Source organism: Bison bison, unplaced genomic scaffold (genome assembly GCF_000754665.1).
Source record: "Bison bison bison isolate TAMUID 2011002044 unplaced genomic scaffold, Bison_UMD1.0 scf7180017864186, whole genome shotgun sequence".
Lineage (NCBI taxonomy): Eukaryota > Metazoa > Chordata > Mammalia > Artiodactyla > Bovidae > Bison > Bison bison.
In genome coordinates, this window is record NW_011494758.1 from 146,815 (window position 1) to 161,374 (window position 14,560).

Sequence of the window (14,560 nt, forward strand, 5' to 3'; positions counted from 1 at the left end):
CAGAGGGGCCTGGTGGGCTGCAGTCCCTGGGGTCGCTAAGAGTCAGACACGACTGAGCGACTTCACTTTCACTTTTAACTTTCATGCATTGAAGAAGGAAATGGCAACCCACTCCAGGGTTCTTGCCTGGAGAATCCCAGGGATGGGGGAGCCTGGTGGGCTGCCGTCTATGGGGTCACACAGAGTCTGAAGTGACTTAGCAGCAGCAGCAGCACATCCTTTTTTAGCTTCTTTTTCCATGTAGGCCATTACCGAATATTGAGTAGAGTTCCCTGTGCTATACAGTAGGTCCTTATTAGTTATCTATCTTATTGATATACATTGTAATGTGTGTGTGTCAATCCAGTTCTAATTTATCCCTCCCCACCAAGCATTTGAAAATTTAATAGGAAATCCAGTAAAATACTTTTAAATGCACATAGTTTCATGTTCTATCCTGGAAACATAAATAACATGAAAAGGCTCGCAGCACCAGAAGCAGAAACCTTACCTAGGTGTTCCAGTGGTGGAAAGTCTTTCTGAAAAACAACAAAGGAACACTGATGATAAGTGATCTGTGTGGACAATGCTATAGTTAGAATGTCCTTTCCCAGAAATCAAATCCATCCTAGATTTCAGCTATGGCAAATCTTTGAGAACATCTGGCTCCACCCCGTAGGTCATGTTATAGAGAAGGAAGGTGGGATCTGAAGAGATGTTTGCACAGAATCACAATTATTCTCATTCAGTCAATAGAATGAACTCTATGTAGTTTGTAACTGAGTAGCAGAAGACAGACAACTTACTGTTTAACTCTAGGCCAAGTGCTACCCCTACTCCCACTTCTCTATTCTGACTGCAGCCCCATGAGGTAGAGACAAGGAGACTGTGGCCTAGAGAGGGGTTAAAATTAATACTGAATTGTTACACAAGTGTGATTCAATGGGACTACAAGACTCTTGTAGTCAGACCTTCCTTTATCTACGACCTTGCAAGCCCATTTCAACAGCATTTGGTGCATATTGTTTTCTCCGTATCCCTTCTTTCCTTTCCTTTCACCTAATTCCAATTTATCCTTCCTCCTCCAGAGCTTCCCCTGATGCACATAGAACCCTGCTATATTAAAATTACCATATTGCATTGTAATTATCAATTTCTGCGTTTGCCTCAAACACTGCTTCATGAAAGGGTGTGTTACTTGAAGGTACAAAACTTGTCTTAATTATTTTTGTATTTCCTGTGCTTAGAAGTTTGAAAATATTTAATAAAGATTTGTTAAACAACTGAACAAATTAAATTATGTACTACAAGGACTAAAAAACAAGTTGACAATTATCTGAAGTGAAGTAAAGTGAACTGAAGTCCCTCAGTTGTGTCCAACTCTTTGCGACCCCATGGACTGTAGCCTGCCATGCTCCTCCATCCATGGGATTTTCCAGGAAGGAATACTGGAGTGGGTTGCTATGTCCTTCTCCAGAAGATCTTGCTGACCCAGGGATTGAACCTGGGTCTCCTGTAGGCAGACGCTTTACCATCTGAGCCACCAGGGAAGACAATTACCTAATCAGTGATTAAATGTAAACATAATCCAGAAGCCTATTCCATCAGCCTTAAATATATACAATATTTCCATCAACACTGAAATATTGAAGTCTTTCTGGCCTGTCCAATACAACCCTCCTCCTAAGCTTCCTATCTCTGTCCTTTGCCTTTTACCTATGACTCTATATCTGTCTAGAGAAGGCAGTGGCAACCCACTCCAGTACTCTTGCCTGGAAAATCCCATGGACAGAGGAGCCTGGAAGGCTGCAGTCCATGGGGTCTCGAAGAGTTGGACATGACTGAGTGACTTCACTTTCACTTTTCACTTTCATGAATTGGAGAAGAAAATGGCAACCCACTCCAGTATTCTTGCCTGGAGAATCCCAGGGATGGGGGAGCCTGGTGGGCTGCCGTCTATGGGGTTGCACAGAGTCGGACACTACTGAAGCGACTTAGCAGCAGCAGCAGCAGCTCTATCTGTCTCGGGCTTCCCTGTTGGATCAGTGGGTAAAGAATCTGCCTGCAAGGCAGTAAACTTGGGTTTGATTCCTGAATCAGAAAGATCTTCTGGAGGAGGAGATGGCAACTCACTCCAGTATTCTTGCCTGAAACACCCCATGTACAAAGGAACCTGTCCGTGAGGCTCCATAACAGTCACATAGTCAATCCATAAAGGTCGTAGAGTTAGACACAACTGGGCAATTAAGCACGCATGCACACTGTATCCATCTCACTGGGCTTAGAGAACACAGGTTATTGCTCAAAGTAGACATATTCAGGCTTGTGTGTGTGCTCAGTCACTCAGTCATGTCCAACTCTTTGAGACTCCATGGACTGTAGCCCACCAGGCTCCTCTGTCCACGGGATTTCCCAGGCAAGAATACTGGAATGGGTTGCCACTTCCTTCTCTAGAGGATCTTCCCGACCCAGGGACCAAACCCATGTTTCCTGTGTCTCTTGCATTAGCAGGTGGATTCTTTACCACTGAGCCACCTTACATACCACAAAAAATGACTGATTACTGCCTTCAGACCCTGTCTTTGGGAACCAGGTGTGCATGTAAGCATAATCCTAGCCTGTGTCTCTCTCCTCTGGAATTGTAACCTCATCAATCAACAACCAGTATTCTTACTTTTAGACAGGTTAACTAAATTTAGAGTGCATCTGAGAGTCAGACTATCTCTTCATTTGCCTGAAGGAAAACAGACCCAAAACGTGGCTATTTATAATATAAGCTAATATTCACTGAAGATATTTTGGCCAGGCACCGTGTTCAGCAGTTTACATAGATTGTCTCATAGTACCTATAATGTAAATTCTATTATCGTGACCACCACAGAGCTGAGGAGACTGGGGTTCGGAGGGCATTACATTACCAGAATGCTAATCCAAGCAGTTATAGAGCTAATAAATATACCACTCCTTTTGGTAACTTGGAGGAAACAGTCAGGCTTAAGGAGCAGAAATCTTCATTTTTAGAGGAATTTGGAAGGCCTGAGCTCTTCCCTGAGAAGACTGGTCAATAATGAGAAGGAAGACTTTGCTTGGAGGGAAGTACAGTAGGCAAGATTTTGAGTTGTGATAGGCAGAGGCCCTCTGATTGGTAGCCTGTCAGAATTTCTTAGTCACGTTTGACATTTAAAACAACAATTTCCCCTAAATCTGGAGGACAGAACCTCCTGGGCCTCTGCCCTCATGGACCACATAAAACAATGATTGGTAATTTTTCCTTCTCTTGTGTTATTTGGTGTTGTACTGACAGCAATCTGTTTTTGTTTTTTAGTATTATCAACTGCAATACTGAAGTTCCTGTGTCTGCATGTCTAGTATATTACTGATTAATAAATGAAATCCAGACAGGCAATGATATAGAAAAGTAACTTTTTAAAGTAGGAGGTGCAACCAGCATTTTACAAGTCACCAAGACATAATGGGGGCTTCCCTCATAGCTCAGTTGGTAAAGAATTCACCTGTGATTCAGGAGACCCCAGTTCGATTCCTGGGTTGGAAAGATCCCCTGGAGAAGGGATAGGCTACCCACTCCAGTATTCTTGGGCTTCCCTTGTGGCTCAGCTGGTAAAGAGTCCACTTGCAATGCAGGAGACCTGGGTTCAATCCCTGGATTGGGAAGATCCCCTGGAGAAGGGAAAGGCTACCCACTCCAGTATTCTGGCCTGGAGAATACCATGGACTATATAGTCCATGGGGTCTCAAAGAGTAAGACATGACTGAGTGACTTAAAAAAAAAATGAAATGGAGAGACTATAGACTTAAGGGCTAGGGAGACCCCAGTTATGCCCTAACTCTGACTCTTACTAGATATATATGAATCTGGAAAGGTTGCTAGCTTCTTGAATTCTTCATTTCTTCATCTTCAATATATAGTTATAGCAATAGTGGTTGAATTGAAGTCAAATGTACACAAAACTGGACACATTAAAAAATCACATATAATAGATTCCAAATGAATGGTAGATTTTATGATGAGTACTATCAGGGTTAGATTCCTTGCATTGGTCATAGTAAAGCTCTCTTCCAACAACCCAGAGAAGATTCTACACATGGACATCACCAAATGGCCAATACCAAAATCAGATTGATTATATTCTTTGCAGCTGAAGATGGAGAAGCTCTATACAGTCAGAAAAAACAAGACTGGGAGTTGTCAGTGGTTCAGATAAACAACTCCTTATTGCAAAATTCAGACATAAATTGAAGAAAGTAGGGAAAACCACTAGACCATTCAGGTATGACCTAAAACAAATCCCTTACAATTATACAGTGAAAATAAAAAATAGATTCAAGGGATTAGATCTGATAGGCGGGGTGCCTGAAGAACTATGGACACGGAGGTCTGTGATATGGTACAGGAGGCAGAGATCAAGACCATCCCCAAGAAAAACACATGCAAAAAGGCAAAATGGTTGTCTGAGGAGGCCTTACAAATAGCTCAGAAAAGAAGAGAAGTGAAAGGTAAAGACAAAAGGAAAGATATACCAATTTGAATGCAGAGTTCCAAAGAATAGCAAGGAGAGATAAGAAAGCCTTCCTCCGCGATCAATGCAAAGAAAGAGAGGAAAGCAATACAATGGGAAAGACTAGAGATCTCTTCAAGAAAATTAGAGACAACAAGGGAACATTTCAGGCAAAGATGAGCACCATAAAGGACAGGAATTGTATGGACCTAACAGAAGCAGAAGATGCTGGCAAGAACACAGAAGAACTATACAAAAAAAAAAAAAAAGATTTTAATGATCCAGATAACCACAATGTTGTGATCACTGGACTAGATCCAGACATCCTGGAATGTGAAGTCAAGTGGGACTTAGGAAGCATCACTATAAACAAAGCTAGTGGAGGTGATGAAACTCCAGTTGAGCTATTTCAAATTCTAAAAGATGATGCTGTGAAAGTGCTGCATTCAATGTGCCAGCAAATTTGGAAAACTCAGCAGTGGCCACAGGACTGGAAAAGGTCAGTTTTCATCCCAATCCCAAAGAAAGGCAATGCCAAAGAATGTTCAAACTACCACACAATTGCACTCATCACATGCTAGCAAAGTAATGCTCAAAATTCTCCAAGCCAAGCTTCAACTGTATGTGAACCGTGAACTTCCAGATATTCAAGCTGGATTTAGAAAAGGCAAGGGAACCAGAGATCAAATTACCAACATCTGTTGGATCATCAAAAAAGCAAAAGAGTTCCAGAAAAACATCTATGTCTGCTTTATTGACTATGCCAAAGCCTTTGACTGTGTGGATCACAAGAAACTGTGAAAAATTCTGAAAGAGATGGGAATACCAAACCACTTTACTGGTCTCCTGAGAAATCTATATGCAGGTCAGGAAACAACAGTTAGAACTGGACATGGAACGACAGACTGGTCCCAAATTGGGAAAGGAGTACGTTGATGCTGTATATTGTCACCCCGCTTATTTAACTTATATGCAAAGTATATCATGTGAAATGCCAAGCTGGATGAAGCACAAGCTGGAATCAAGATTGCCAGGAGAAATATCAGTAACTTCAGATATGCAGATGACACCACCCTTATGGCAGAAAGTGAAGAAGAACTAAAAAGCCTCTTGATAAAAGTGAAAGAGGAGACTGAAAAAAATTGGCTTAACGCTCAACATTCAGAAAACTAAGATCATGGCATCTGGTCCCATCACTTCATGGGAAATAGATGGGGAAACAGTGGAAACAGTGAGAGGCTTTATTTTGGGGGGCTCCAAAATCACCGTAGATGGTGACTACAGCCATGAAATTAAAAGACGCTTGCTCCTTGGAAGAAAAGCTATGACGTAGACATCATATTAAAAAGCAGACATTATGTTGCCGGCAAAGGTCCATCTAGTCAAAGCTATAGTTTTTCCAGTAGTCATGTATGGATGTAAGAGATGGACTGTAAAGAAATCTGAACATCAAAGAATTGATGCTTCTGAATTGTGGTGTTGGAGAAGACTCTTGAGGGGCCCTTTGGACTGCAAGCAGATCCAACCAGTCCATCCTAAAGGAAATAAGTTCTGAATATTCACTGGAAGGACTGATTCTAAAGCTGAAACTCCAATACTTTGGCCAACTGATGCGGAGAACTGACTTATTTGAAAAGACTCTGATGCTGGGAAAGATTGAGGGCAGGAGGAGATGGGGACGACAGAGGATGAGATGGTTGGATGGCATTACCAACTCAATGGACATGAGTTTGAGTAAGCTCTGGAGTTGGGGTTGGGCAGGGAAGCCTGGCATGCTGCAGTCCATGGGATCACAGAGTCGGACATGACTGAGCAACTGAATAGAACTGAACTGATCAGGGTTAGTGCTACATAAAAATTGTATACATAATATTATTTGAAAAAATATTAGGTAGCTGTAAATATCAGTCACAAATGATGTGAAATGATGCCATTTTTTATGCAAAGAAGCAGAAGGGTAAAGGACCATTGATTGACCTGAAAGTAGAAGTAAGAAGACATGCTTAGCCACCATCATTAAGATGGTTTTCATTAAACTGAGATCCAATTATTTGTTTATTTGCTTGATTTTCAGTATGAGCCCTAAAAAAAAAAAGGAAAACAGAATCACTTGGCCTGATAGAAAAGGAGAGTTCGTGTTATACCACAGAGAAAAACAGAAAGTAAAGGATTAGTAGTTCCAAATATAAAGTCTTGAAACCTTATAAGCACCCAAAACACTGAATAAAACAGTCCATACATCCCAAGATTTCTGATCCACAAAAAGCATTCAGAGAGAAAAATTAAAGCAGTCACATAAGAACCAAGTCAAGGATGATGGCAGATTTCTTGTCGGAAGCCATGTACATAGGAAGACAGAACAGCAACATCTTTTAAATATTAAAAGAAAAAATTTTTTTTCAACTTAGGATTCTATGCCAGTAAAAATATTTCTCACAAATGAATGCAAAACAAAGACTTTTATAGTCATACAGAAGTGGAGATAATTAATCACTAGAAGACCCATCCTACAAGAAATCTTTTTGCAGAAAAAAAAAAATGATATCAGATGAAAATATGGATACAGATAAAGGAATGAAGAACATTGAAGTGTTAGCCGTATGAGTAAATGTATAATATTTTTAAATTATATGTAAGCTTCTTTAAAAAATAACTGATTGTTTACAAGAGTAATAACAATGTACCAGGGAAAGGAGAAATGGAGTACACAGTGATAATATTCTTATGCTATACATGCAGTGATACAGTGTCATTTGTAAGTAGACTGATAAGTTAGATATGTATATCATATAACTTAAAATAACCACTAAAATAACAAAACAAAGACTTATATAGCTAATAAACCAACAAAGGAAATAAAATTGAATCACAAAAATACCCAAGAGGGTAGACAAAAAAAGGAAATGGAAAACAAAGAACAAATGAGACAAGCAGAGAGCAAATAGGAAAATAATAGACATAGGGACCTAACTGTATCGACAATCATATTACTGTAAATGGTCAATGTTTTTAAAATTAGAAAGTAGAAAGAGACTGTCATATTAGATAAAAAACAGAATTAACCATATGCTACCTATAAAAATATGCTTTAAATATAAAGCACAAATAGGTTAAAATTTTAAAGAGTGGAAAAAAGAAATATCAAGCTAACATTAATTATATGCATACGTGCTCAGTTGTGTCCAGCTCTTTGTAACCTCATGGACTGTAGCCCTCCAGGCTCCTCTGTTCATGGGCTTCTCCAGGCAACAATATTGGAGCAAGTTGCCATTTCCTCCTCCAGGGGACCTTTCCAACCCAGGAATCAAACCCACGTCTCAAACCCACGTCTCTTGTGTCTCCTGCTTTGGCAGGCAGATTCTTTACCACTGAGCCACCTGGAAAGCCCAACATTAATTACATAGCTTTTTATTCCTGGTAGTATAATTTACCTTGAAATATTATTTGATATCAATATATTAATATAGGTTCCTCTTTCCATGGGATTCTCTAGGCCAGAATACTGGAGTCGCTAGCCATTCCTTTCTCCAGGGGGTCTTCCCAACCCAGGGATCAAACCTGGGTCTCCTGCATTACAGGCATATTCTTTACTATCTGAGCCACCAGGGAAGCCCTATAGTTAATACATTAATTAATTTTTTATTAATATCAAATAGTGTTTCAGGGTTAAATGATACCACCAGGAATAAAAAGGTCATAAAGTCATAAGGGATAATGTGGTCATTTCATCAAAAACACATAACAGTGATAAATATTTGTGCACCTAATAATAGAGTTTCAAGAGTTTGCAAGATGAAGCAAATCTGATAGAATTGCAAGAAGAAATGAAAAAACCTACAATTATTGTTGAAGATTTTAATATCATTCTCTCAATAATCAATAAAGTAGGAGAAAAAAAAGTACAGATATCGAAGACTTCAACACTATCAATCAAATTTACCAACAAACTCATACTACAAGAAATGTTAAAAAGAAATCCTTTAGGCAGAGAGAAAATGATACCATGTGAATGTATATATGTACAAAGAGGAATGAAGGATTCTGGAGGTCATAACTAAATGGATATTACCTTGACACCCAGCCAGAAAAAGAAATGATACGAAATAAAGCTACTAAACCAATATCCCTTATGAACATAGGTGCAAACATTCTTAACAAAATTTTAGCAAATCAAATTCAAAAATTACAACCAAGTGAGGTTAACCCCAGAAATGCAAAGCTGTTTCAACATTCAACATTCAAAATCCAAACTCTGTATCAGTAGACTAGAAAATAAAATCATATGATTTTCTAAATGTAGAAAAAGCATTTGTCATTGTTCTATAAAAACTGTCAGTAAATTACAATTAGTAGGGACTTCTTCAGCCTAATAAACAGTAGCTACAAGAAATCCACAGCTAAGATTATCATATGTAAATAGTGAAAGTTCAAATACTTTCCCCTCCCTAAGCTCAAGAACAAGACAAAGACATGTATTCTCTTAACACTTCTATTCAACATTGTACAGGAGGTTCTAGCCAGTACACTAAGGAAAAAGAAATAAAAGGAATCGAGATTGGAAAGGAAGGCATAAAATTATCTTTATTCATAGATGACTTGATCATCTATGTAGAAAATCTGATGAAATCGACAAAATACTAGAACTAATAAGTGTGTTTAGCAAAGTTGTAGGATATGAGACCAACATAGAAAAATCAATTGAATTTCTATATACTAGCAACAAGGGGCTTCCTTGATGGCTCAGTTGTTAAAGAATCTGCCTGCAATGTGGGAGACCCATTCAATCCCTGGGTTGGGAAGATACCCGGGAGAAGGAACTGGTAATCCATTCCAGTATTCTTGCCTGGAGAATCCCATGGACAGAGGAGCCCGGCGGGCTAGAGTCCACAGAGTCACAAAGAGTTGGACATGGCTGAGCGACTAACATAGTAGCCACAAACAAGCAGAAACTGAAATTTTAAAGTTCATTCTCAGAATATCTTAATTCTATCTAAATATCACTATATTTAAATGGTATTTAAATATATATGAGTTTATGGATTGTACCTATGGCTATTGTTTATTTCTGTTGTTACAGATGAAGGACTTTCTATTTCATTCTTTTTATTTTCACTAAGCTTTGGACTGAGGTTGGAACAGTAAATACTTAACTTTCTAATTTTTGAATGGAAACAAAACTCTACTCTCTGATTTAAAACTCAAATGAAACACGTGGACTAACAACTTCATTAAGAAATTTGTTATGCCTTTTTATCTCTGCCAATCTGTGTGATCAGTACTTGGAAAAGAATAATCAACCTTTGTAGGATGCACTACACAAGTCGAAATAATAATAGCAATGGCAAAAGTCACAACATCAAAGAGTAAGATATAGCCACTTACCTGAATTCCTTTGGGTCCTGAAGTGACACACCAGAGCAGCAGTAACAGCAAGGCCAAGGATGCTCAGTAGCCCTGCAGTGACTCCCTCAGTGATAAGGGTTGTTTTGTTACTGGGTGGTCCTAAGTGAAGAGACCTGTACTTGAGTTCAGTGCCAAACATATTTCATCCAGACAAAAACTATGTAGGTGTGGGACTAGCTATATATTAGGACAGGTTTTTGCCAGGTTCTGATTTCTCAATTGGAATCATTTCCAGTATAATTTGTAATTTTCAAAATAATAGCACAGGGAAAGTGATTGCCAGAATCTAACATTAAAATTTATTTCTTTTCCCTCCCCTGTCCCCATGAAATCAGTACCAATCTCCAGAAGCCCCAAGCCTTGGTTTCATGTTAATAACTCTTTGACATTGGGAGGATTTGTACAGTCTATTGGAGAAATATTTTATTGACTATAAATGTAACCTGTAGCCCAGGTACCACCAACCTACCTATGATGCTTAGTATCACCATCTCACTGTGCTGTACCCCTAGGCCATTGTCAGCCCCACAAGAGAAGTTTCCGGAATGCTCTGCCATCAGAGTGAGGTTGAAGGATGCTCCTCCTCCAAAGGGGGCCTCTCTGCTCCCCAGCGTGACATTCTTGTAATAAAACCAGTACAGGATTGGGGGAGAACCTCTTTGGGCCTCACAGCGAAGCTCTAACACATCTCCCTCCACAGCCTGGGGCACAGCAGGACTGAAGGTGAAGAGAGGATGAGACACTGGAACTGAAAGAGGCAACATAGCTTATGAGCCGTCCTGGTTAAGTATATACAAAATAATTTAATAAAGGAAATATCCAGCATAGTTCAGTAGTGGGAGCATGGGCTTGGAATTCAGGAAAACCTGAATTTAAATCCCATCTCTGCTCTTTATTAATGGCAGAGACAGGATTTAAACTCAAGTTCCTTGGTGGCTCTGATGGTAAAGAATCTGCCAGCAGTTCAGGAGACCCAGGTTCAATCCCTGGGTCTGGAGAAGGGAATGGTTACCCACTCCAGTATTCTTACCTGGAGAATTCCATGGACAGAGGAACCTGGCAGGCTACAGTCCATGGGGTCACAAAGGGCCGGACTCAGCTGAGTGAATAACACTTTCACTGCCCTTTATTAGCCCTGTGATCTTGATGTTTTAAAACATTTTACTTTCTCCAAGTCTCAGTTTATTCCTTATTAAAGTGGAGGTAATAGTAAGAATCATGTATGTAAAGCATTCAATAAACTAAATTACTAAAAGCAAGAGGAATAATTACTAAAAGCAAGGTTTGTTGCTCCATATTATTAATTCCTGAGACTTAGCTTTAAACCTAGACATCCACACCTATTTGAAGTATCCTCTACTCAGTTACCTTGCTTTATTTTTCTACTTAGCATTAGCACTAACATCTATCAATCTGTTATTTATGTATCTATCCATTTATCATTGTTATATATCTGATTCTCCCAACAGAATGTAAGTTTCATAAGAACAAGGACTTAACTCTTTGTTCATTTTTGTATTTCCAACTGCTAGAATTTTGCCTTGGCATGTAATAGATTATCAATAATTGGTGAATAAGTGGATAAGTAAATTAATTTATATTTGGCCCCAAAATATCCAGATACAGCAATAGCAAGAAAGATTTCCATTTTAATTTGTGATTATAGAAATAAGGAAGCCAGGAAAAACAGAAAATCATTATGTTTTAAATTAATATATGGAATCATTTATCAATAATCAATTAATGTGAAATGTGAACAGTAAGATTGCTGATTCTGTTGTGAGGAAACCCAGGTAAACCAATCTGTGTGCAAGGACTTAAGATATAAACTGTGTGCTTCATTGGCAAGAGAAGTTTGGCAAGGATCTAGAGGTTAGCTTTGCATCTGAGATTGGGTAAAGGAGAGAGGTAATGGAGACAATCAGTTAAATGGGGATAATTCAACTCAAAAATGCACCATCTGCTGGCTGTAAGGCAGATGGCACTAGCGGTCTCATCTGGGTGGAAATGCCAAGTTGTGCTTTTATAAAATTCAAACAGATGGCTTGGGTTTTGGCCTTCTGTATATCCTTTACAATATACAATGACTTGGGCCAGATGCTAAGGGTCTCAGGAGTAAGTCTTTATATGTTTGTGCATCTCACAGTACCTTTTCATCCGTGTCACCACTTCTTATATTTTTATTCAATTTGTATTGCTGTAAAATATACATACATACCTTAAAATATTCCACCATAAACCTTTTAAGTGTATAGTGAAGTGGTATAAATACTTTCATAACACTGTGAAACCAACACCATCATCAATTTCCATAACTTTTTTCTTGTAAAACTGAAATTACATACCCATTAAACAATAAGTCCCTATGCTCTTTCTCCCCAGCCCCTGACAAACACCAGCCTACTTTCTGTTTCTATGATTTTGATTACTCTGAATATATTATATAAGTGGGATCATATAGTATTTGTCTACTTTTGACTGGTTTATCTCACTTATCATAATGACCTCAAGATTCTTCCATGTTGCTGCATGTATCTGAATTTTATTTCTTTATAAGTCTGAACAAATTTCATGTCATGTGTATACCACATCTTGATTACCCATTTATCTTTTAATGGACACTTGGGTTGTTTTCATGTTTTAGCTATAATGAATAATGTTCTGTACATGAGTATACAAATGTCTTTGTGAGAATACATTTTCAATTTTTTCTCTTTTTTTTTTGGGGGGGGGGAGTATCCAGAACAATAGAATGGGGGAGACTAGAGAACTCTTTAAGAAAACTGGAGCTACCAAGGGAATATTTCATACAAAGATAGGCACAATAAAGGACAAAAATGGCAATGACTTAACAAAAGCAGAAGAGATTTAGAAAATGTAGCAAGAATACACAAAAGAACTATACAAAAAAGGTCTTAATGACCCAGATAACCATGATGGTGTGATCACTCACGTAGAGCCAGACATCCTGAAGTGTGAAGTCAAGAGGATATTAGGAGGCATCACTACAAACAAAGCTAGTGGCAATGATGGAATTCTGGCTGAGCTATTTCAAATCTTAAAAGATGATGCTGTTAACACACTGCATTCATTATGCCAGCAAATTTGGAAAACTCAGCAGTGGCCACAGAACTGGAAAAGGTCAGTTTTCATTCCAATCCCAAAGGAAGGCAAGGCCAAAGAATGTTCACATTACTGTACAATTGCACTCACTTCACATGCTAGCAAGATTTTGCTCAAAATCCTTCAAGCCAGGCTTCAGCAGTATGTGAACCAGGAACTTCTTTAGAAAAGGCAGAGAAACCAGAGATCAAACTCCCAGCATACAATGGATCATAGAAAAAGAAAGGGAATTAAAAAAAAATCTCCTTCTGTTTCATTGACTATGCTAAAGCCTTTGACTGTGTGGATCACAGCAAATTGTGAAATATTCTTAATGAGATGAAATACCAGTCCACATTACCTGCCTCCTGAGAAACCTGTATGCAAGACAAGAAGCAGCAGTTAGAACTGAACATGGAATAATGGACTGGTTAAAAATTGGGAAAGGTGTACATTGAGGCTGTATATTATCACACTGCTTATTTAACTCATATGCAGAGGACATCATGTGACATGCTGGGCTAGATGAACCTCAAGCTGCAATCAAGATTCCTGGAAGAGATATCAACAACTTCAGATATGCAAATGATACCACTTTAATGGCAGAAAGTGAAGAGGAACTAAAGAGCCTCTTAATGAAGGTGAAAGAGGAGAGTAAAAAAGTTGGCTTAAAACTCAACATTCAAAAAACTAAGATCATGGCATCCATTGCCATCACTTTATGGCAAATACATGGGGAAAATGAGGAAACAGTCTCAGATTTCATTTTCTTGGGCTCTGAAATCACTTCAGACAGTGATTGCATCTACAAAATTAAAAGATGCTTTCTCCTTGGAAGAATAACAATGACAAGCCTAGACAATGTGTTCAAAAGCAGAGACATCATTTTGCCAACAAAGGTCCATATAGTCAAAGCTATGGTTTTTCCAGTAGTGATGTACAGATGTGAGAGTTGGACCATAAAGAAGGCTGAGTGCCTAAGAACTGATTCTTTCAAACTGTGGTGCTGGAGAAGACTTTTGGACAGCAAGGAGATCAAACCAGTTAATCCTAAAGGAAATCAGTCCTGAATATTCATTGGAAGGATTGATGCTGAAGCTGAAGCTCCAATACTTTGGCCACCTGATGAGAAGAGCTGACTCATTGGAAAAGACCGTGATGCTGGGGAAGACTAAGGGCAAGAGGAGAAGAGGGTGACAGAGGATGAGATGGTTGCACGGCATCACTGCCACAATGGACTTGGGTTTGAGCAAACTCAAGGAGATAGTGAAGGTCAGAGAAGGCTGATGTGATGCAGTCTATGGGGTCATAAAGAGTCAGACACGACTTAGAGACTAAACAACAATTCACAAGTGGAATTTATGTGTCATATGGTAGCTCTATTTTTAATTTTCTTATGAACTTCCATAGTGGTATCAATAATGATTTTATCATTTTACATTCCCACCAAAATTACGTAACATTTAGAATCAAACTCCATAGCCGGCAGAGATGCTCAGAAGGCTCAAACAAAATCTTGTGTGCACCAGGACCCAGAAACCTCACAGAGACTGAGCCAG

At 38.9% G+C, this 14,560-nt stretch overlaps 1 protein-coding gene across 4 annotated transcripts in view; it reads right to left on the reverse strand.

Moving 5' to 3' along the window:
- FCRL3 (Fc receptor-like 3) overlaps positions 1-14,560 on the reverse strand; it is a 44,510-nt gene that overhangs the window by 7,516 nt on the left and 22,434 nt on the right. For 3 of the 4 annotated variants that reach the window (XM_010843755.1, XM_010843756.1, XM_010843754.1), the window contains 3 exons: positions 10,369-10,647; positions 9,879-9,998; positions 491-518 (listed from right to left, as the gene is read on the reverse strand). In XM_010843755.1, the coding sequence (XP_010842057.1) occupies positions 491-518; positions 9,879-9,998; positions 10,369-10,647 (427 nt within the window). The remainder of the gene's footprint in view (positions 1-490; positions 519-9,878; positions 9,999-10,368; positions 10,648-14,560) is intronic. The other variant, XR_825600.1, reaches the window with a different exon arrangement.